At 47.3% G+C, this 23,014-nt stretch overlaps 1 protein-coding gene across 1 annotated transcript; it reads right to left on the reverse strand.

The window, feature by feature from the left end:
* Positions 1–507: 507 nt before the first annotated feature.
* LOC123078259 (uncharacterized) lies at positions 508–22,558 on the reverse strand. The gene is made up of 4 exons (XM_044500700.1): positions 22,480–22,558; positions 22,065–22,411; positions 622–677; positions 508–562 (listed from the first exon to the last, which is right to left on the reverse strand). Exons 1-4 carry the CDS (start codon positions 22,505–22,507, stop codon positions 508–510), a joined length of 486 nt encoding a protein of 161 aa, XP_044356635.1. The 5' UTR covers positions 22,508–22,558.
* Between the last annotated feature and the right edge of the window lie 456 nt (positions 22,559–23,014).

A 23,014-nucleotide genomic window follows, 5' to 3' on the forward strand; every position in this document is an offset into this window, starting at 1 on the left:
CCTGTTGGATTTGTCCCGGGATCTGGTTTAGTTGCTTCCCTTTGGCATTGACGAGGCACACCAGGATAACCTCCAAAGTTACACCTAGGACTTGAGCTAATCCCCTCCTCCGTCGGCGTGCTTGGGAGTCTGCTGGTGGATACAAAGAATCCGCATCGGATTTCTGGCGTCACCCAATTAGGTGGAGGCGCAAAGTTGTCTCGATGCGTTTCAGGTGTCATCCAATTTTGTTGTGGAGCAGGTTAGTAATGTTGTTGGTGCGTTTGAGGTGTGACCCATTGAGGGGGTGGTGCAACGCGTACATGCTTAGGATTTTGTACTTTCTGCTGGGAACTTCTAAGCTTCTTCATGAATCTCTTGTCATGCTGACATAAAAGAAAAAATGTTTATTAGCACACAAGTTACGTCTGCCTATGCCTTTGTAACTGAACTGAGCATTATTCACAGCCTGAACTTCTCATATAAAAGTGGTATTCATGTACATATTTTTTCCCTAGGACAGGCATCTTACTCTGCACTGAGCTGAGCATCTGCCAATACTTTTGTACCTGAACTAAGCACACTTCACAGAATGAAACTCACATTCTGTTAATTCTACACTATTTGATTACTTATATGTACCTGAACTGAGCACTCTCGACACCCTGAACTTCTTGTTTGCAAAGGGGAAGTACTGTCTACAGTTAAAAAAAGCCTGAACCTTCATGAGTTTGGATGGTTGAACCACTAGTGCATACCAACCTGACCTTCATGCAATCACATGTATGTTTTTTTCTTTTATTTTTTGCACACAACTAGTTACATACCAACTTGAACTCTAGCACACTTACTAGTTGAACTTCACATGGCTTTTCACATGTGAATGGAGGAAGATTTTCTACTGTTTGTAGCCTGGACTGAGGCTCACTTATTAATTGAACTTCACATGGCTTTTCACATGTGAATGCAGACGTATTTTCTATTGTTTGTAGCCTGGACTGAGGCTCACACACTACCAGAACTTCACATGGCTTTTCACACTACCAGAACTTCACATGGCTGTAAGAAAATAACAGACAGAAGGAAGTTCAACCATACCATGGCTAGAAGTTCGGCCAACCTTTTTCCAGGAGTAGATAGGCTACCTTGAGAGTAATTCGTCAGGGAGCTAGGAGAGGAATTCCATGGCAATCCTTGTCTAGCAGAGGGCACGAAGTTCATTTGCATGAAGAAAGAAGGTTAGGCAAGGCAAGATTGAAGGAGAAGGCAAGAAGAGTGAGGAAGTTCATCTACCGTTGGTAGATTTGAAGGTGCCGCCAAGATGCTTCCTTGACCCTGTGTAAGTGCATCTAGTGCCCCTTAGTGATTTTGGTGTATTGAAGACTTATAGGTTAAGGGACTGATGCGTTTGTGAGTGTACACAGGTCTGTAAGACTATGAGGAGTTTGATATTTACAGAGAAAGTCGACCCCTAAAAATGAAGTTCTTCAACTGAAGACTTTGGATTTCTGAAGACTTTCTGAAGACTTTGAAAGTGAAGAAATTGGTGTGACCTTGAAGACTTGGTAATCATTTGAGGAACATGAAGCGTGAGGACTTTTGTTTTCGTAGTTTCATTTTCTCTTTCTTGAGTCATAGGAAACACTGTACTGTTAAAGGGGGTCGAGGAAATACTAAGGAAAAATTTCCATGTGATGTGTCAACTCAAAATCCTACACCTACCAATCCCTTCGAGTGAAGCCATTGGAAATCTCATACAGTTCAGTCATATTCTTCAGTGACAGAGACGAAGTTCTTCTGGTCTCTGAGGAATTTGTTCTGACTGAGGAGTTAGGAATTCGCCAGTGCGGATTCTCTACACAGTGAGGAACATGATAGCCCTGAGGAATTTGAGAGTCAAAATTCCGACCGTTGCTGTGCTATGCGCCAGCTGTCCCAAAATATCTACCCTCCTAACGGTCATATCATTGAAGGGCATTTATGTCTTATCATGTTAGGCTGCTCCCTAGGCTATAAATAGCCGCCCCCTACAACCACTAGCTGGTTGGCTGCTCCGAGAGAAACTGACACTTGTCATTTGAGAGCATCCCATCCTTCGAGGACTTTGAGCGAAAATCATCAAGTGAGGAAAACCCAAACCCAACACACCTACAAACCAAAGTGATTGAGCATCACTGAAGAGATTGATCCTCCATGGATCCAGCGCTTGTTACCTTTGAAGACTGTGCTTCTTCTAGACGGTTAGGGGTCATGGTCTAGAGCATCCAAGAGGAACTGTGGATCGCCGAGTGACCTAGTATGTGAAGGTTTGGAAGTCACCTGAAGACTTACCACGAGTGATTGGGCGAGGTCTGTGTGACCTTAGCTCAAGGAGAATACGGTGATGACTGTGTGTCCGGGACTGTGTGTCCTCGAGTTTAAATACTCAGCCGCTCCAACCAGACGTACAACTGAGACAGCAGTTGGAACTGGTCTACCAAATCATTGTCTTCACCGTTCTTACTGGTTCTATTTCCTCAACTCTTTCATTTCCTCAGTTCTGTTGTTGTGTGCTTGTTCATATCTGTTTGAAGACTTTGACTGAAGACTTTCTCAATTTCCTCAGTTCAATTTCTTCAGCTTGTCCGTCTTCATTCTGTGTTATCCTGTGCTTACGCTTTCTGTACTCTGTGCTTATCTTCATTTCATCATGATGACCATGCTTGTGTTCTGCTATGTTTACTTTTGAGTACTTATTCCGCTGCAAGTAGTTCTTCATTTAGGAATTTCCTCACCAGCAAATTCCTCAGTGAAGAATTCATATAAATCGCCTATTCACCCCCCTCTAATCGATATAACGCACTTTCAATTGGTATTAGAGCAAGGTACTCCCTTGTTCTGTGTGATTTTGGTTTAACCGCCAGGAGTTTTAGTTATGTCGACCGCAGGTATGATCAAGTTCTCTGCTGGGTGTCCTACCTTTGATGGAACGGACTACCCCTATTGGAAGAATAAGATGCGAATGCATCTTGAGGCAATTGATAACGATCTCTGGTATGTTGTGGAAAATGGTGTTCCCTCAGTCACACCTTCTTTGAATGCTACTGATGTGAAGAGATTCAAGCAACTCAATTCTCAAGCGAAGAATATCATATGTGGCCATTTGAGTAAAGGGTAATATGGAAGAGTGAGTGTGTTGGAAACTGCTAAGCTTATCTGGGATAGGCTGTCCAAAGTGAATGAAGGAGTCTCAACTCAACATGACTCTCGTGTTGATGTTCTTCGCAATCTCTTCAACTGCTTCAAAAGACTCGACAATGAAAATGTTCAGCAAACCTTCGATCGCCTCACTGACATCTCAAATGATCTTCAAGCGCTTGGCGCCACTGACATCACTGACCATGAGGTGGTGAAGAAATTGCTGAGATCGCTCGATTCTTCATTTGATACTCTGGCACTAATGATTCAAGAACGTGGTGATTACAAGTCACTTGATCCTGCTGATATCCTCGAGAGGCTAAATACTCATGAGTTCCAGCTTGCTGAGAAGAGAGATCTCTATGGTTCGAGCTATGGCAGATCACGTGCTCTGAAGGCCAAGGCAGTCTCTGAGTCTGAAGATGAAGACTCTGCTAGCAGCCTTGGTGATCCTGAAGAACTGAGCCAGGAACTAGCACTGCTCGTGAAGAAATTTCAGAAGTTCTCAAGACGTGGTCGCTTTGGAAAATCCTCAAGGAGCAATGATTCCTCGTCCAGTGACTACAAGAAGAGGCTATGCCACAAATGCAAGAAACCTGGTCACTACATTCAAGATTGTCCTCAGTGGGATAAGGAGTCTAAGAAGAAGAAATACAAGGACTACAGTTCTGATGACACGAAGAAGAAGAAGAAATCTTGAAAGTCTTCATCATCAAAATCCTCGAAGTATTCATCGCACACGAAGAGCAACTCCAAGAAGGCTCGGACATTCATTGGCAAGGAAATGGACTCTGAGGCTGAATCTGAGGAACATGAGGACGAGGAGGCATCTGAGGAGTCCGAGTCTGGTGTGGCAAGCCTAGCTCTCGCCACTGCATTGGTCAGCAAGTCCATCTTCAACTCTAAAGAAAATGGCTTCACCAACAAAGGTGATGAAGGCAATGATGACTATGCTCCCACCTATTGCTTCATGGCAAAGGGTGCCAAGGTAACTAAATACGCCTCCTCCGAATCTAGTGAGGATGAATCTGATGAAAACCTCAAGCCCAGCTACTCTAAACTTGCTAAGATTGCTATGAAACAACAAAAGGCTTTTGAAAAGGTTCAAAACATGCTAGATGAAAGTGATGATATGTTGGGTGAAGAAATGGATCACACTAAAACCTTGACTGAAAATCTTCAGAGACTTCGGTCCAAGTTTGACAACCTTCAAGGTAATCATAACACTCTCTTATCTGATTACGAGAAGCTTTCTTATGAATTTCTTCAAAGAAAGCAAGATCTTGAGAAGCTAAGAGTGGATTATGAAGATCTTCAAAAGGAGCGCGATTCATTACTTGCTCAACAAATCAGCGCTACTCAGGAAGAATTTGTTCCTCCATGTCTGAAGTGCATTGAACGTGAATCTGCTAATTCTACACCTGAATGTTCAAATGCTTCTAATGCTACAAATTCTTCACCTGTCTCTGCTATCACTAATTCCTCATCTGAGGACATTGCTAGTATCACTGATGATGTAGGGCTGAAGGAATTGTACATGACAGGCATGTACAAAAGCCTCAAAGGGCATCAGACTCTTTGTGATATGCTTAAAAAGAAGATCCTCAACAGGAACCCTAGGAAAGAGGGTATTGCCTTTGGGAGGAAACTCAATGCTGATGGAACATATTGGAAGCCTGAGCAGTATCACAAAACCTCATGGGTTGCTGCAAAGGGACCTCCAATTGATCCATCCAATTTATCTGGCTTTACATGTGAATCTCCTCATTCTTCTGATTAGTCATTTGACTCCAACTATAAACTGTTCAAAAATTAGAATGGTGAAGTATTTGCTAGATATGTTGGCACTAACTGTAGGAACGGTTCCCCTATGAAGAAAATCTGGGTTCCCAAATGTTGCCTTGAAAGTCTTCCGGTGAATGTCCTCATGACACCACCTGTGAAGAATAGGAACTCCAGATCAAATTCTTCATATGGACCAAATTCTTCACGTGGTTCAAATTCCTCAAAAGGATCAAAGTCCTCATATGATCATCATCGTGCTAACCCCTCTGTTTCGCAGGGTAGAGCTAAGGGCTATGAATATGAGCATTATTCTTCTAATCATTATGTTCATAAGTCCTCGAAGAATTTCTCTGCTTATTCATATGCTTATCCTAACTCCTCTTATGTGAAATGAAGTGGACTGGCTTCTATGCCACCTTTCTCATATGGTGCTCACAGAGTGATGAATTCTTTGCCACGCCTTCAGATGTGGGTGGTGAAGAAAAAGAACTAATATCTTATGCAGGGTTAGGTCTCCAGACGTGCTCAAAACATCTGAAGAATCTGCTGGAGACCTGAACATTGCCTAAAAGGACGCAGGCTAATCATGAAGAAATGAACTTTCATTTCTCACGTCCTCATACTGTTTATCTGTTCTCTTGCTTGATGAAGTTGATATGATGATATTGATGTCATATTATTCACTGATGAAGTATATGAGTTCGTAAGTTGCACCAATTCATCTGCAGGATGATCAACCCAAAGCAAATGAGTGGGTCCTCGATAGTGGATGTACGAATCACATGACTGGTGACAAGAATCTATTGATGGATGCTCCTTTATCACCGTCGCATCTGAAGAATATCATCTTCGCTCACAAAGGAAAAAGTTAGGTATTGGGTCTAGCTAAGGTTGCGATCTCAAAGGATCGACACATGGACAAAGTCATGCTTGTCGAGTCCTTAGGATACAACCTCATGTCTCTCTCAATGCTTTGTGATCTTGATATGGTTGTTGTCTTTGGCAAATATCATTGTGTTGTGATCATGGAAGCTGGCAATTCCAAAGTCTTCGAAGGATTTAGGAGAGGAGACTTGTACATTGTTGATTTGTCTACAGGACTACAACCATCCGTATGCATACTTGCAAAAGCTTCAGAGGGCTGGCTATGGCATCGAAAACTGGGTCATGCTGGCATGAGGAATTTTCACACGCTTGCGAAGAAGAAGCATGTCATTGGCATTGAGAATGTCAAATTCCTCAAGGATCACTTATGCGGAGCCTGTGAAGCTGGAAAGATGACAAAGGCCAAGCATCCAGCGAAGACTATCATGACTACCTCTTGGCCATTTGAATTGCTTCACATGGATCTCTTTGGTCCTAATCATTATTCTGCTGTTACAAATGATGCATCTCTATATGGCTTTGTTATTGTTGATGATTGTTCTCATTACACATGGGTGCACATTGTCACTTACAAACATGAGGTGCAGGAATCTTCAAACGATTTTCCTCGAGGGCTTCAACCAACTTTGGTGTGAACATCAAGCACATAAGAAGTGACAATGGGACTGAGTTCAAGAATTCCGGTCTTGATGACTATCTTGATGAACTTGGTATTACTCATGAGTTATCCGCTCCTTATACTCCTCAGCGGAATGGCATCATGGAGCGCAAGAACAGAACTCTTGTTGAGATGGCTCGCACTATGCTTGATGAATACAAGACACCTCATTGTTTATGGATTGAGGCAATTGATACTACATGCCACATCATCAACAGAGTATATCTTCACAAATTCTTCAAGAAGACTGCTTATGAAATCCTCACTGACAAGAAACCCAATGTGAGTTACTTCAAAGTCTTCGGTGCTAAATGTTGGATTAGAGAACCTCATCACAATTCTAAATTTGCACCGAAAGCACATGAGGGTTTTATGCTTGGTTACGGAAAGGACTCGCACACCTACAAAGTCTTCAACAACGTTCTCCACAAGGTTGTTGAAACTGTAGATGTGCGGTTCGATGAAACTAATGGCTCGCAAAGAGAGCACCTACCTTCTGTGTTAGATGAACCAACACCCGAGGAATCTATCAAGTTCAAGGCTACTGACGATGTCATTCCTACAGAAGAATCTGCTGAAGAATTCATTCCAGAACATGAAGAACGTCGAGCTGGGACACCTGAAGAAAATGGTGCTGAGGAAAATGCTCCTGAAGAAAATGCAGATCAAATTCTTCGAAGACAACCCACTCATCCTCGCATTGCAAACAAAGTGCAAATCGAGAAGATCATTGATGCCATTGAAGCACCAGGTCCTCTCACACGCTCAAAAGCTTCACATTTGTCTAACTTTTGTGGGCACTTTGCTTTTGTCTCTATCACAGAGCCCACTAAGGTAGATGAAGCATTTCTGGAGCCTAAGTGGATTCAAGCTATGCAAGAAGAATTACATCAGTTCGAGCTCAACAACGTCCGGGAACTGGTCAAACGTCCAGATCCTCGCAAGCACAACATTATTGGCACAAAGTGGATCTACCGCAACAAGCAAGATGAAAATGGCCTTGTGGTGAGGAATAAGGCATGGCTTGTAGCTCAAGGCTACACACAGGTCTTCAAATTCGTCAACGGTGCAATGACATATTCATATCTTAGGAGAAATACCTCAAGGATGTATTGAGGAAATTCGGCGTGCAAGATTGCAAAGGGGTCAAAATTCCAATGCCCACAAATGGCCATCTATGGACTAATGAAAATGGTAAAGACTTCGATCAAAAGGTATACCGCTCCATGATTGGCTCTTTATTGTACCTATGTGCATATAGGTCGGATATTATGCTTAGTGTTTGCATGTGTGCCCAATTTCAAGCAACACCGAAGGAATCACACCATAAGGCTGTGAAGCATATTCTTCGATATCTAGCTCACACACCAACACTTGGATTATGGTATCCCAAGGGCTCTTCATTTGATCTCGTTGGATATTCAGACTCTGACTATGTTGGTGATCGTGTGGACCGCAAGTCAATGTCAGGCACATGCCATTTCCTCAAACGATCTTTGGTCTGTTGGTCCTCGAAGAAACAGAACTGCATATCACTCTCCACTGCAGAAGCTGAGTACATTGCTGCTGGATCGTGCTGTGCTGAATTACTATGGATGAAGCAAACACTCAAGGACTATGGCATCAATGTGAAGAATGTGCCTCTCTACTGCGACAATGAGAGCGCTATCAATATTGCTCATAACCCAGTTCAACACTCGAAGACAAAGCACATCCAAATTCGTCATCATTTTCTCCGTGATCAAGTGTTGAAGGGCGACATCTCCATCGACCACGCAAGCACTGAAGACCAGCTGGCTGATATCTTCACTAAGCCCTTGGATGAGAAGAGATTTAGCAAGTTGCGGTTTGAGCAAAATATCCTAGAATCTTCGAATGTTCTCTGAAATGGACACACATCCTAACACTTATGCTGACTTGATGACTTAGATGCGCAACACACAAAGTAACGTTTTTCTTCAATCAATGAGGACTAACCCTCTAAGTGTGAAGAAATTAATGAAGAAATTGATTCTCATAGCCCTACGACAATTGTACGCGGTGTCTGAAATCAGCTTTCTTATACGGTGGGTTACGCCAGCAACCAAAGTTGAAAATCTTCAATTTGAGTTTTTCTTCGTTTTTGAAATTCCTCAGTTTTTCAACTTCTTCAACTTTGCATTGTCTTCACTCTTTCCGTCGTTATTCTTCACTATATATATATATATATATATATATATATATATATATATATATATAGGGTGGGTCTATTCTAATAACACCCTTTAAGACCTTATTCTAATAACACTTTGCTTATTCTGCTAACACCCGACGCCACCCCGAAAAAGGTACAAACTAATAACACCCCACCTTACTATCCTCTCGTCAGCACCCACCTCTCTCCCGTCCCCGTCCTCCTTCCCCCACTCCCCACGATCTCCCCCTTCCCAGCCTCTCCGGCCCATATCCCTCCCAGCGCTGCCGCACGACCCCCCTGATGCGCCGCAGGACCCACCCTGCCCTGCCGCACCACCTTATCTCCCTCGACCCTCCTGCCCCTGCATCGGCCAGCCACCGGATCCCCTCGTTACCGTCCTGCCGCCTTCCACCTCCCACCAACTTGCCGCAAACTACCGCCGCCTAGAGATCCGGTGAGGATCTGGTGTATCCCGCCTCCACCAGCCCGGCGCTGCCCCCTCCTGGTCCGATCGAGCCCACCACCGACAACATCAACTTCCATCGAGGGCTCTGCCGTCGCGGGATCCGGGCATTCCCACCCCCTGCACCCTACTTTCCCTCCCCGGCGGCACCCCCATGCATGCCCCTCCTCCCCCACGGATCTTTGTCACCACCGACGCCTTGCTCCTTCAGGGGCCCGTCCCGGCCATCCTCGCACGCTCACCTTCGCCTGGAGGATGACGAGGTAGGTGTGGGGGGTCAGCGAGCGCGTCCACGAGAGGAGCCACAGGCGCGCGCGGCGGCAGCAGAATCGTGTGCAGTTCGGTGTGTGTATCCAAAAATTTGCCAATGCAGTGCGGTGCGCCCCGCTCCTCGATGGGGTCCAGTTGTCTTGGTGCTGCGATGTGCTAGAGGTCGGCGGCCAACAACGGCGTGCAGTATGGCCAACGGCGGCGTGTAGTTCGGCTTGGATTCACGAGTGCCACATCCTGCTGACCTCCATTGCCTTTTTTCGTGTGCAGCTCAGCGCCGCTCGACATGCAGTTCACTGCTCCTCTGCGTGTGGTTAATCCAAGGACGAGCTCCACTGCCATTGTGATTATGCAGTTCGTTGCATTTTTTGTAGTACCGTGGCCGTGTAGTTTAGACAGGGAGGCCCCTCCGAGCAGTACGCGGTGCATCCTTGCAGCACGGTGCGTGCGTGTGTGCAGTCTGTGCGCGTGTGGGTCACCGGTGGCCGAATTGCATTCCGCCTCCTCTTCAGCTAAGTGTTGGATGTAGGAATGGGAATTCAATATCAGAATGGCTTCTTTCATGTATAGACAGTTAGGCACCAGTGCACGAGCTCCATGATGCATCAATATCCACTGCACGAGCTCCATGATGGTGCTAAGTGCTAACAAAATGGAAGCATGTTCTAGACTAACAACCTACTCTCAAAATGAACTCTTGTGTACCATGCCTTATCAAGTTTTTTGACTTTGTAGCAGAAGAAGAAATCCGCTAAGGGAGTTTGGTTGGTGCAAGAAAAATCTATAGGAGGAAATGCTACCAAGGTCTTCTGAATGTCATGTACTCATGCTTAGAAGATTGATCCATTTGAAGAAAAACAAGTCATGTGCTTCTGAATATCATGTTTACCAGTCATGTGCTTCTGAAAACAAGTCGTGTGCTTCTGTTGGGAGTGAACAGTTAATACCAGTACCACAGGACAGCTGCAAATTGAGAAATAGTATTCTGACATCGAGTTCGGTCGGACCATGGGTGCAGTTTGCCTGTAATTTTTTAGTGTATCCCTAATTCTGTGTGTATGCAATGCAAAGCGGAAAAAATGTAGTACACTCCCCTGCCTCGATGTCCTAGAGCCGCATTTATTTTGCGTACGAAAAATGCACTCTATTTCCAATTTTGTATGTTTCAAAAATCAGTCGACTGCATCAACACCTGTAGTGCACTTGGTCCTCGGGTGAGGTACATTTTTGAGAGTGATGTTGTTCACTTGCGCCAAACAGGAAAAATGTGAATTTTTTTCAAAACAACAAGATAGTAATGCGGTTCATTTTGATATATGTCGTGGTTCACTTGCCCCGTCGCCGCGGTCCACTCTCGTTCATAAAGAAAGTAAAAAATACAACAAAAGCTAGTATGAGAAAACTAACGTCGGACAAAAGAAATTATGCAGCTCGCTTGCCCGTTCGATGCAGTGCGGTCGGTCGTATGATGTTGTTCATCCCGTAAGTGCAAAAAAAATTGTTACGGAAGCAAAAAAAATGTAATGCGGTTCACTTCTTGATAGTGTTGTGGTTCATTTACACCCGATGTGAAGTGCACTTTACTTTCTCGTCCTTGAAAAAAGTACGTTTGAATAAAAGAAACCATGCAGTTCTCTTACTCGTCTGGTGAGAGTGGACTTTCGTCCGATGTAGTGCGGTTTTCAGTCGGATGAAGTACACACGTCGATGTGGGTGTTGTGAAAAACAGTGTGTCCGCATTTTGGTAAATTCAAAATTCCTCTTAAACCGTAAAGAATTAGAGAGAGTGTTCTACATGAAAAAGTTGTGACTCGTCGATATCTTTCCAACGGCGTATCGCTTGAATCATTCCGACATTGGTTTGTAAAAATTTCACAAAAAACGGCCGCTGCCGCTCATCGTCCACCGCACGATTTCCACAATTAACTTAAAACTGTAAGGAATCTCAAAAATATTCCAACATACAAAAGTTGCGCCTTGTCCGTAGCTTTCCAACGGCGTATCATACTCCTTGTTTCGGTAAACGGTTCAAAAACTGAAGCTAAAACAGTACTGAAAATTGAAAAAAAATTCAAAAAACATAATTCCGCGATTTAGTAAATTTGAAACTGCTCTTAAACCGTAACTAATTAGAAAACATAATACATATGAAAAAGATGCGCCTCGATGATATCTTTCCAACGGCGTATCATTTGCTTTATTCCGATGAGCGGTTTAGAAAAAATCGCGAAAATACGCTCGCTGCCACTCGTCGTTCGCCGCACCATTTTTGAAACTGCTCTTAAACCGCGAAGAAACTCGAAAAGTGTTCAACATGGAGAAGTTGCGCCTAATCTATAACTTTCCAACGGTATATTATACACCTTGTTCCAACTAGAGCAAAGACAGTACTGAAAAAACACTACGTGCAATTTTTTACGACACGAAGTTCACCAGTGTGTATTGTAGTGGCCTTGCTACAGAAAGTGTCGTGCACTTGCATTGAGCATGCAATGCGGAAGTGTTATCAGAATATTTATTCTACTAATATTAGCAGAATAGACCGGCTATATATATATATATATATATATATATATATATATATATATATGTATATATATATATATAGGTTCGCGCTATTCGTCACCCTGGGTGAGGAATACTTATTCTTCACACCCCCTCTATTTTAACATCAATGCACCGTAATTTTACGTTCTGTAAATTTTGTCTTATTTCAGACGTAAAAAGAGAACGTAAGAAAATATTTAATCACCGTAAAACATATTTTATGTTACATAAATTGCAAATGTAAAAACATAGTGTAAAATGTACATAAAATGTAATTTTTCTGGTCTTCTGACCGTTTTTATGCCAAATTTTACGCAGTGAATCATTATAACTGTAACTATTTATATTTGAAACATAATTTATTTATGAATTGATCGTAAGATTATCTCGGATGAAAAATAACATATTCTGCACCCTTGGTGATGAATAGTAACACTATATATATATATATATATATATATATATATATATATATATATATATATATATACATAAACACTATTCTGATCACGGGATCAGAATAATATTCTGAGCACAACCTGACCTGCCCCGCTTGATGGGGTTATGTACCTAGGGTAGGGTCACGGACCTGTCCCAAGTAACTTACCCTAGGACATCCCTAGAAGAGGTCGCCTTCCAGTCGACCAACGAGGACTCACTCGACCAACGAGGACACACTCGACTGGCCTGAGGGACTCGACCACGAAGATGCACTCGACCACCAGGAGGTCAAGAGGCACTCTGCACCGCAACGGTCTGTAATTAAGTAGACTTTATGATAGTAAAGGCACTTTATGTGGGGCGTTACCAGTAACGCCCCAGACTTAACTCACCTTAAACCTTCTCCTACGTAGGCTGGCTGGGGTCTTGGCGCACTCTATATAAGCCACCCCCTCCACAGGCAGAGGGGTTCGGCACCTTGTAATCCATACATTCATAATCCACTCGACCGCCTCCGGGCTCCGAGACGTAGGGCTGTTACTTCTTCCGAGAAGGGCCTGAACTCGTACATCTTTTGTGCTTACAACCTCTCCATAGCTAAGACCTTGCCTCTCCATACCTACCCCCCACTCTACTGTCAGGCTTAGAACCACGACAGTTGGCGCCCACCTTGGGGCAGGTGTTTTAGCGATTTTGTGGAGAAGTTGCGATTCTTCCGAGTATTTTCATCATGGTGTCTGCTGGAGTTTTGACCGAGGGTCAAGAGATCCGTCTCGGCACTCTCACCTTCATCGCCGACGACTCCGCATGGCTCCAGGAGGCTCCACTCGACGTGGATGCGCTCCCCGTCCGCGGTGCGACGCATTTTCGCGCATGTGTCCGCGGCGTTCTGCTGCGGCAACCATCGACCCAGTATCGGTCGGATCTTCCATCTTCCACCCTCCCGGTCTTCCGCCAGCGCAAGCGCTCAGGCCGGTCGAGGCTTCAGCGATGGGTGAGTCACGCGGTGGCTCGCCAGTCGGCCACTACACAAGTTGCGGCAATCGAGCCCAACGAATCTCTCTACGGCTTGTTCGATCAGTCGACTGGCTCCGGAGAGACTGCATCCGAGTGCGGAAGCAGTGATCCAGCGGCGGAAATCTTGATGGTCGACGGGCCCCATAGCCCTCCTGGCTTCGCCCGCGGTGGTGGAGCAGGCGACGGCGGCGACCCTGCTCGAGGTTACGAAGAGTACCAGCCCGAGCCACTCGACTCTCTGCAAAGAGAAGAGCTTCGCCGCAGGAACGAGGATCCCCTGCGTATTCCCATCGCAGGAGAAACCCCCGAGGCTCGTGCCTTGGAGGAGGCGCGTCTAGCCAATTTGGCCGAGCGCACTCGACTGGAGAACCTTCAGCGAGCACTCGACGAGCGCGCGCGGCAACGAGTTCCCGACACCAGTCGACGTCAACTCTTCCCGCCGACTCAGGTATATCGAACCCCAATTCAGAATTTAGCAGCTGCGACCCGTATAGCAGAGTCCATTCAGCCTTCGCAGTCAGAAGCTGGCAGAGGTTTGCTGCAGATCAGGGATCTGCTCCGGGCAGCAGGAGATCAGAATTCAGCCGTGTCTCAGTCGCGCAACAGGATTCACAGTCGATCTGTCACTGTGAATACGGTACAGTCGGCTCACAGCCCCAGATCGCCTCCGCGGCGCGAAGGGCGTGAGTATCGGCGAGATCAATATGGCGACAGGCTCGACCGAGATGATAGGCGTCGAGTGCCCTATTCCCCTCCGAGGGGTGGGTCTTATGCTCCTCGGCAGCCAGATGATAGGCGTCAGTACAGTACAGGGCGTAGAGTTCCAGTTGACCCCAGGGAGCCAGGCTTCGACGCGCGATCCATTATCGTGCAAGGGTTGGTCGACCGGAACAGAGCCCATCGTGGTGCACTCGACAGAGAAGTGCCCACGAGCAGTCGAGTACATGTTTCTGGTCCTGAATGTTTCAGCAGAGCTATCAGAGCCGCTGTTATTCCCCCCAATTTCAGGTTGGCAACAGGAGTCAGCAAGTTCACTGGTGAGTCTAAGCCTGAAACTTGGCTTGAAGACTACCGAGTGGCAGTTCAGATCGGTGGTGGGAACGACGAGGTGGCCATGAAGCATTTGCCCCTCATGTTGGAAGGTTCTGCCAGGGCATGGTTGACCCAATTACCTCCTAGCAGTATTTACACTTGGGAAGATCTGTCCCGAGTGTTCGTCAGAACGTTCGAAGGGACTTGCAAGCGACCAGCGGGATTGACAGAGTTGCAAGTCTGCGTGCAGAAAACCAATGAGACTCTCAGAGAGTATATTCAGAGGTGGATCACTTTGCATCACACAGTGGAAAATGTCTCTGACCATCAGGCAGTATGCGCCTTCAAAGATGGTGTCAAGAACAGAGAACTCAGCTTGAAATTTGGTCGAACCGGTGACATGACCTTGAGTCGGATGATGGAGATTGCCACCAAGTACGCCAACGGCGAAGAAGAAGACCGACTCCGAAGCGGCAAGCACAAGCCGAGTCAGTCGGAAAAAGGAAATTCCAGTCGGAAACAGAAGCGGAAGGCTGAACCAGCAGCGCCTGGAGAGGCTCTGGCCGTTACTCAAGGAAAGTCTAAGGGGAAACCAAAAGGATCCTGGAACCCCAAGAAGGTGAAGGATAAAGAAGGGAACGACGTGATGGATATGCCGTGTCTTATTCACACGAAGAAAGATGAAGAGGGGAATATCATTTACCCAAAGCACACCACTCGCCAATGTCGACTCCTGATCCAGCAGTTTCAGGGAAAATAGTCTAAGGACAAGGAGAAGGAGTCAGACAAAGCCGAAGACAAAGAGGACAGTGAGGGAGGATACCCGCATATCAACTCCACTCTGATGATCTTCGCAGATGTGGAAAGCAGAAGTCGACTGAAAGTAATTAACCGAGAGGTTAACATGGTTGCTCCAGCGAAGGCAAATTATCTGAAGTGGTCTCAAACACCCATCACATTCGACCAATCTGATCACCCAACTCATATTGCCACCCCTGGGAGGCAAGCTTTGGTGGTCGATCCAGTTGTCGAAGGCACTCGACTGACAAAGGTGCTGATGGACGGTGGAAGTGGGCTGAATCTGTTATATGCAGACACGCTGAAAGGTATGGGCATTCCGATGTCCCGATTGAGCACTAGTAACATGAGCTTCCATGGAGTTATACCAGGGAAGAAGGCTGAGTCTCTCGGCCAGATAGCTTTGGACGTAGTATTTGGCGATTCAAAGCATTTCCGCAAAGAAAAGTTGACGTTTGAGGTCGTGGATTTTCAAAGTGCATATCATGCCATTTTGGGGAGGCCAGCCTATGCACGGTTCATGGCTCGACCATGTTACGTGTACCTCAAATTGAAGATGCCCAGTCCCAAAGGTGTGATCACTGTCACCGGAGATAGGAAAAAGGCAGAGGAGTGCTTTCAGAAGGGCTCCAAAATTGCCGATTCCCAAGTGACAGCGGTCGAGTTCGAAGAATACAAGCAAAACGCAGATCCGAGTGACTTGCTGCGATCCAAGAAGCCCGCCACAGAGTCTGCATTCCAGTCGTCCGGTGAGACGAAGCCTGTTCACATTCACCCGACCGACCCCGAAGCAGCTCCGACCCGAATCTCCACAACACTCGACCCAAAATAGGAAGAAGCGCTCATCCAGTTCCTCCGTGAGAACTGGGACATTTTTGCATGGAAGCCCGCTGACATGCCAGGTGTTCCCAGGGGACTGGCTGAGCATCGCCTAAGAGTCGACAAGTCTGCAAAGCCAGTCAAAGAACATCTTCGGCGGTCCGCCGTCCAGAAGAGAAAGGCCATCGGTGAAGAAGTGGCTCGACTGTTGGCGGCAGGATTTATCCGAGAGATATTCCACTCCGAGTGGCTCGCTAACGTCGTCATGGTTCCTAAGAAGGACAAGTCGCTCCGAATGTGCATTGATTTCAAGCACATAAACCGCGCCTGCCCGAAAGATCACTTTCCTCTCCCTCGCATAGATCAAATTGTTGACTCGACCGCGGGATGCGAGAGGTTGTCTTTTTTAGATGCTTACTCCGGGTACCATCAGATCCGTCTGTATGGGCCCGATGAAGTAAAAACAGCTTTCATCACTCCATTCGGGTGCTTCTGCTATATCACCATGCCATTCGGCCTCAAGAATGCCGGAGCCACATTTATGCGAATGATCCAGAAGTGTTTACTCACTCAAATCAGTCGGAATGTGGAAGCTTATATGGATGATATTGTTGTTAAGTCACGAAAAGGTTCCGACCTGCTCGCTGACCTTGCTGAAACATTTGCCAACCTCAGAAGGTATGATATCAAGCTCAATCCATCAAAGTGCACATTTGGAGTTCCTGGTGGCAAGTTACTCGGTTTTCTCGTTTCCGAACGGGGAATCGACGCCAACCCAGAAAAGATTGGCACTATTCTCCGAATGAAACGCCCTGTGCGAGTGCACGATGTCCAGAAGCTTACTGGATGCTTGGCCGCATTAAGTCGATTCATCTCACGACTCGGTGAAAAGACACTGCCTCTTTACCGACTGATGAAGAAGGCTGACAAGTTCGAGTGGACTCCGGAAGCTGATGCAGCGTTTGCCGAACTAAAAGCTCTGCTCTCCACCCAGCCGGTGCTTGCTGCCCCAATCAGCAAAGAGCCTCTGTTGCTCTACATCGCAGCCACAGGACAAGTCGTCAGTACTGTGCTAACGGTCGAGCGGGAAGAAGAAGGAAAAGCTCTCAAAGTTCAGCGCCCAGTGTATTATTTGTCTGAAGTCTTGACTCCATCCAAGCAGAGATATCCTCATTATCAGAAGCTTGTGTATGGAATATACATGACCACAAAGAAGGTTGCTCATTATTTCTCTGACCATTCGATTACAGTCGTCAGCGACGCTCCACTATCAGAGATTTTGCACAACAGAGATGCAACTGGTCGAGTGGCCAAATGGGCGATTGAACTTCTTCCCCTTGATATCAAGTTTGAGGCAAAGAAAGCCATTAAGTCCCAGGCAATAGCAGATTTCCTCGCCGAGTGGATCGAACAGCAGCAGCCGACTGAAGTTCACTCGGAGCATTGGACCATGTTTTTCGATGGTTCTAAGATGTTGAATGGTTCCGGTGCTGGGGTTGTCCTGGTTTCCCCCAGAGGAGATAAGCTCAGATATGTGCTCCAGATTCACTTTGATTCCTCCAACAATGAGGCAGAATATGAGGCCCTCCTATATGGGTTGCGCATGGCCATTTCACTCGGCGTCCGTCGCCTAATGGTCTATGGTGACTCGGATTTAGTGGTCAATCAGGTGATGAAAGAGTGGGACGTGAGAAGCCCAGCCATGACTGGATATTGCAGTGCAGTGAGGAAGCTGGAGAAAAAGTTCGAGGGGTTGGAGCTCCATCACATACCCCGACTGAAAAATCAAGCAGCTGATGATCTAGCAAAGATAGGTTCCAAGAGAGAAGCCATTCCGAGTGGTGTGTTCTTGGAGCATATACATGCTCCGTCAGTCAAAGAAGATCCTTTCACGGAAGAAACTCCGCAGCCCAAGAGTGCCACAGATCCGACTGAAGTTGAAGTCCCAGCGGTGGTCGACTTGATCATGGAGGTTTTGGTAGTCATTCCCGACTGGACGATTCCGTATGTCGCATATATCTTGAGGAAAGAACTTCCGGAGGATGAGGAAGAGGCTCGACAGGTCGTCCGTCGATCTAAGGCTTTTACCGTCATCAAAGGACAATTATACAGAGAGAGCACGACTGGAGTCGGTCAGAAGTGCATAACACCAGAAGAAGGTCGACTCATCCTCAACGATATTCACTCGGGGACCTGTGGTCATCATGCGTCCTCTCGGACCATCGTGGCCAAAGCATACCGAGCCGGATTTTACTGGCCCAAGGCGAATGAGATGGCAAAGGAGATAGTAGATAAGTGCGAAGGATGTCAGTTCTACTCGAATATGTCGCACAAGCCTGCCTCAGCTTTGAAGACCATCCCACTCGTCTGGCCTTTTGCAGTTTGGGGGCTGGACATGATCGGTCCTTTGAGAACAGGACGAAGTGGCTTCACGCATGTACTGGTGGCAGTCGACAAGTTCACCAAGTGGATCGAAGCTAAACCAATCAAGAGCCTCGACACCGGTACTGCTGTTAGCTTCATCAGGGAACTAGTATTCAGATATGGAGTCCCGCACAGCATCATCACGGATAATGGGTCGAACTTTGACTCAGAGGAATTCAGAACCTTCTGCAACTCCCAAGGCACGCGGGTCGACTACGCGTCGGTCGCCCATCCGCAGTCGAATGGACAAGCAGAGCGAGCTAATGGACTGATTCTCAAGGGACTGAAACCGCGACTGATGCGTGATCTCAAACACACGGCTGGAGCTTGGGTCGATGAACTTCCATCTGTGCTCTGGGGACTGCGGACCACGCCCAATCGGTCGACCGGAAGAACTCCATTCTTCTTGGTCTATGGAGCTGAAGCAGTCTTACCGAGTGATCTTCTCCACAATGCTCCTCGAGTCGAAATATACAACGAAGTAGAAGCTGAACAAGCGCAGCAGGACGCAGTCGACCTTTTAGAGGAAGAAAGGGAGATGGCTCTGATCCGGTCGACCATCTACCAACAAGATCTGCACCGTTTCCACGCCCGAAATGTGAGGGGTCGAGCCTTCCAGGAAGGGGATTTGGTTCTCCGAGTGGATCAGCACAAACCACACAAGCTTGCTCCTTCTTGGGAAGGCCCTTTCATCGTTACCAAGGTTCTCCACAATGGGGCATACCGTCTTTACAACGTCGAGCATAATATCGACGAGCCCCGAGCTTGGAACGCGGAGCTACTCCGCCCGTTTTACACTTAAGTTGTATCACTCGGATGAGTTGCAATAAAGAACTTCTGTAATTCATGGGTTTAGAAATAATTGTGTCAGCACTTTTTCTTTTTGTCCACATAAAAACTCCCCCTCAGTGGGTGGCTTAGCTGCGAATCCGTTTCGCCTAAGTTTGGAAAAATCCTGTCGAGTGGTGAGCCAGACTCTCACTCGGAGGCTTAGCTGCGAATCCGTTTCGCCTAAGTTATGAAAATCCTACCGAGTGGTAAGCCAGCCTTCTCACTCGGGGGCTTAGCTGCAGTCCAAGCACTCGCCTAAGTTTATCAAAATCCTACCGAGTGGTAAGGCAGCCTTCCACTCGGAGGCTTAGCTACAGCCTCGTGCTCGCCTAAGTTATAAAAATCCTACCGAGTGGTGAGCAATCCTCTCACTCGGGGGCTTAGCTGCAGTCCAAGCACTCGCCTAAGTTTATCAAAATCCTACCGAGTGGTAAGCCAGCCTTCCACTCGGAGGCTTAGCTGCAGCCTCGTGCTCGCCTAAGTTATAAAAATCCTACCGAGTGGTGAGCAATCCTTTCACTCGGAGGCTTAGCTGCAGTCCAAGCACTCGCCTAAGTTTATCAAAATCCTACCGAGTGGTAAGCCAGCCTTCCACTCGGAGGCTTAGCTGCAGCCTCGTGCTCGCCTAAGTTATAAAAATCCTACCGAGTGGTGAGCAATCCTTTCACTCGGAGGCTTAGCTGCAGTCCAAGCACTCGCCTAAGTTTATCAAAATCCTACCGAGTGGTAAGCCAGCCTTCCACTCGGAGGCTTAGCTGCAGCCTCGTGCTCGCCTAAGTTATAAAAACCCTACCGAGTGGTGAGCAATCCTTTCACTCGGAGGCTTAGCTGCAGTCCAAGCACTCGCCTAAGTTTATCAAAATCCTACCGAGTGGTAAGCCAGCCTTCCACTCGGAGGCTTAGCTGCAGCCTCGTGCTCGCCTAAGTTATAAAAATCCTACCGAGTGAAGAGCGACCCTCTCACTCGGAGGCTTAGCTGCAGTCCAAGCGCTCGCCTAAGCACAGGCACCTTGCTTTGAACCTGCAAAAGACATTTTGAGCCGAAGGCAATCATATTCAAGCGCCAAATTCAAGTTTGAATCGATGTCTAAAGGAACCGAAAGTGCTCAGGCGTCAAGCCTGTTAAAGTTTGTCGGATACAATTCCACTCGGCATACCGAGGCAAATTTAAAAGAGTCGAGCCATAAGAAGTTTTTTACCCCTCCTGTGGAGGGCTGGAAGGTGCGACGAATTCATCAAGGTCAATTCCGTCGGCGATCCGAGTGGCAGCTGCAAGGAAAGTCTCCATAAAGGACCTGAAGTCGTGCTTCTTGGTATTGGCCACCCGAAGAGCCGCCAGCTTCTCCTCTCGTGCATCTTTGCAGTGGACTCGGGCCAGACACAGAGCAACATCTGCACCACACCGAGCTGAGGACTTCTTCCATTCCTGCACTCGACCAGGGATCGTGTTCAAGCGGGCCATTAATGACTCAAGGTCATTCTGAAGTGTCTCCTCAGGCCAGAGCGTCGAGTCGATGCGAGATGTGGCGGCCTTCAGCCTTGCGAGATAATCCACGACGGATGCAACGCGAGATTCCAGTCGGAAGATATCCATGGCAACCTCGTCATTCACCGGAGAATTGACAGGGTCAAGGTTTGGCTCCAGTCGGCTGGTTTCTTCTTCAAAGTTTTGACAAAATTCTGCAAGAGTGATCACTAAGTCAAGGGGATAGTCGAATGGAAGAAGCCACAGTCAGAAATATTTGCCAAACATGGAGGTTTACCTTCGAGCATAAGAAACAGCTTCTTGGCAAAGCCACTCAGGAAGGCCTCCAGCGCAGTCTTCTTCTCAGTCAATTTGCTGACTTGATCGGTCAAGGCAGCTTTGTCAGTTCTCAGTCGACTGACTTCTTTGTTGGCAATCCCAAGAGCAGTTTTCAGGTTGGTATTGTCTTGTTCAAGCTTGGTGACTGAAGCTAACTTCTCGTCAGCAAGCTTGATCTTCTCAGCTAGCTCAAGGTCTTTCTTCTGCTAGGCCTCCCTTACCTTACCTGCAAGACACAGCAAGATCAGATGTTGAAACAAGCAAGAGGAAAAGCAGTCGTCAAGGTCTCACCAAACATACCTTCAGTCTCCTCCTTCGCCTTTGTCAGCTTCTCCTGAACCAACTTCAAGCTCAGCTCGACTTGAGTATGTTTCTGTTCTAGCTCTGAGTAGCGAGCCACAAGATCACAGGAGTTCTGCGAAGAACCAATCGACTAAACGTCAAAAATAATTCACTTCCGAGTGAAAAAGGGAAAACACAAATTTCTAAGACTACAGCCGAATACAAGCATTCGACCGTAGTCTCGGGGACTACACCCAGTGGGTGCACTCAGCGTGCCCCCACTAATCCTGTTGAAGACAAAGTCGACCAGTCGACCTCAAAAAAAAAAAAAAAAAAAACAGTGCGCGAGACGCATTATCTAAGACTGTGATCAACTGCAAGCAGTCGACCACAGTCTCGGGGACTACACCCAGTGGGTGCACTCAGCGTGCCCCCACCGGTTTGCGAAATCCAGTCGACCAGTCGACTGATAGAAAGATTGACATTATAAAGCCTAAGGCCGACTGCCAGCAGTCGACCTTAGCCTTGGGGACTACACCCAGCGGGTGCACTCAGCGTGCCCCCGCTAACACGGAGTTTATTCGACACTCCCAGTGGGTGACTAATATAAATCCCGGAAAAGAAAAGTTTTTGGTAGCATATCCAGCAGAACAAACAGCAGTCGACTGACCTGGACATTGCTTTGGAGGGCAGAGCTGGCGTCATAAGCTGCCTGGCTCGCATCCCGGATGGTCTTCAGCTGCTCCATCATGAGTCCCGCCTGGCGTATCGCCTCCTTCGCCGCACCAGCTTGGTCCTCTGGGACGTGGTGAGTCGTGAAGAGGGAGGGCTGCTGAGCACTCGTCAGTGGAGTCGCGAAGGTCACCGTGTGTCGAGTGGTGTTCTCTCCCTCCACAGTCAGAATTTCAGGCGCTGACACATCCTGAGGCACCTTGCTGGCGGGCGCTTTTCGACTCCTCCTATGCTTCAGCGGCTCTTCATCCTCATCATCATCAGGAAGATCGATAACAGTGTTGGGTGGAGCTGCAGAGAAGGGTCAGGTTCAGAGATCGCAAGTCAGTCGACTAAGAATGGTATTAAGAACACAGCACCTGGATTCGAAGTTGCGGCATCCTCCATCTCGTGGTCATCGGCCCGGGCCGAGGTCTCAGAAGTAGCAGCACTGCAACTCCAAAGGATCAGTCGACTAACATCGGTGTCGACCAGAGATAAAGTTCGCATAAGAATAAGAAAATATGAGCAACACAATTACCCTGAAATGGTGGGGATGGACACCTTCATCTTCGGCAGGAGCTTGGTCGGCTTCGATGAAGCCGCCCTGGGCTGCTTCGGCGCCTTTTCAGTCGGCGCCGGAGAAGTGGTCCGGGGGCGCTTGGTCGATTGGGTGGCGGTCGCCACCCCCTTGCCACGTTCGGTCGAAGGGTCGTGGACAAGCTTCGACCGCCTTTCTGAGCGCGGTGGAACGACCTCCTCTTCCTCTTCTTCCTCGTCCTCGATGTCATCTTCATCACCTTCATCATCATCATCGTCGTCGTCATCCCCTGCAGCATCCGAGTCCCATTCCTCCTCTTCCTGGCTCTCGCCCCCGCTCGCCTCGCCCCCACTCGCCTCGCCTTCCTCAGTCGA

This window comes from Triticum aestivum, chromosome 1B (assembly GCF_018294505.1).
Source record: "Triticum aestivum cultivar Chinese Spring chromosome 1B, IWGSC CS RefSeq v2.1, whole genome shotgun sequence".
Taxonomy (NCBI): Eukaryota; Viridiplantae; Streptophyta; class Magnoliopsida; order Poales; family Poaceae; genus Triticum; species Triticum aestivum.

What these genes read in the sequence shown, in the direction of transcription:
- LOC123078259 (XM_044500700.1), bottom strand. Translation starts at nt 22,507, where the DNA reads ATGGAGGATGCCGCAACTTCGAATCCAG. An exon ending in GCTCTGCCCTCCAAAGCAAT is followed by an intron (nt 678 to 22,064) that starts GTCCAGGTCAGT and finishes TTTTAACTGTAG; the next exon opens with ACAGTACTTCCCCTTTGCAA. An exon ending in GTCGAGAGTGCTCAGTTCAG is followed by an intron (nt 563 to 621) that starts GTACATATAAGT and finishes CATTCTGTGAAG; the next exon opens with TGTGCTTAGTTCAGGTACAA.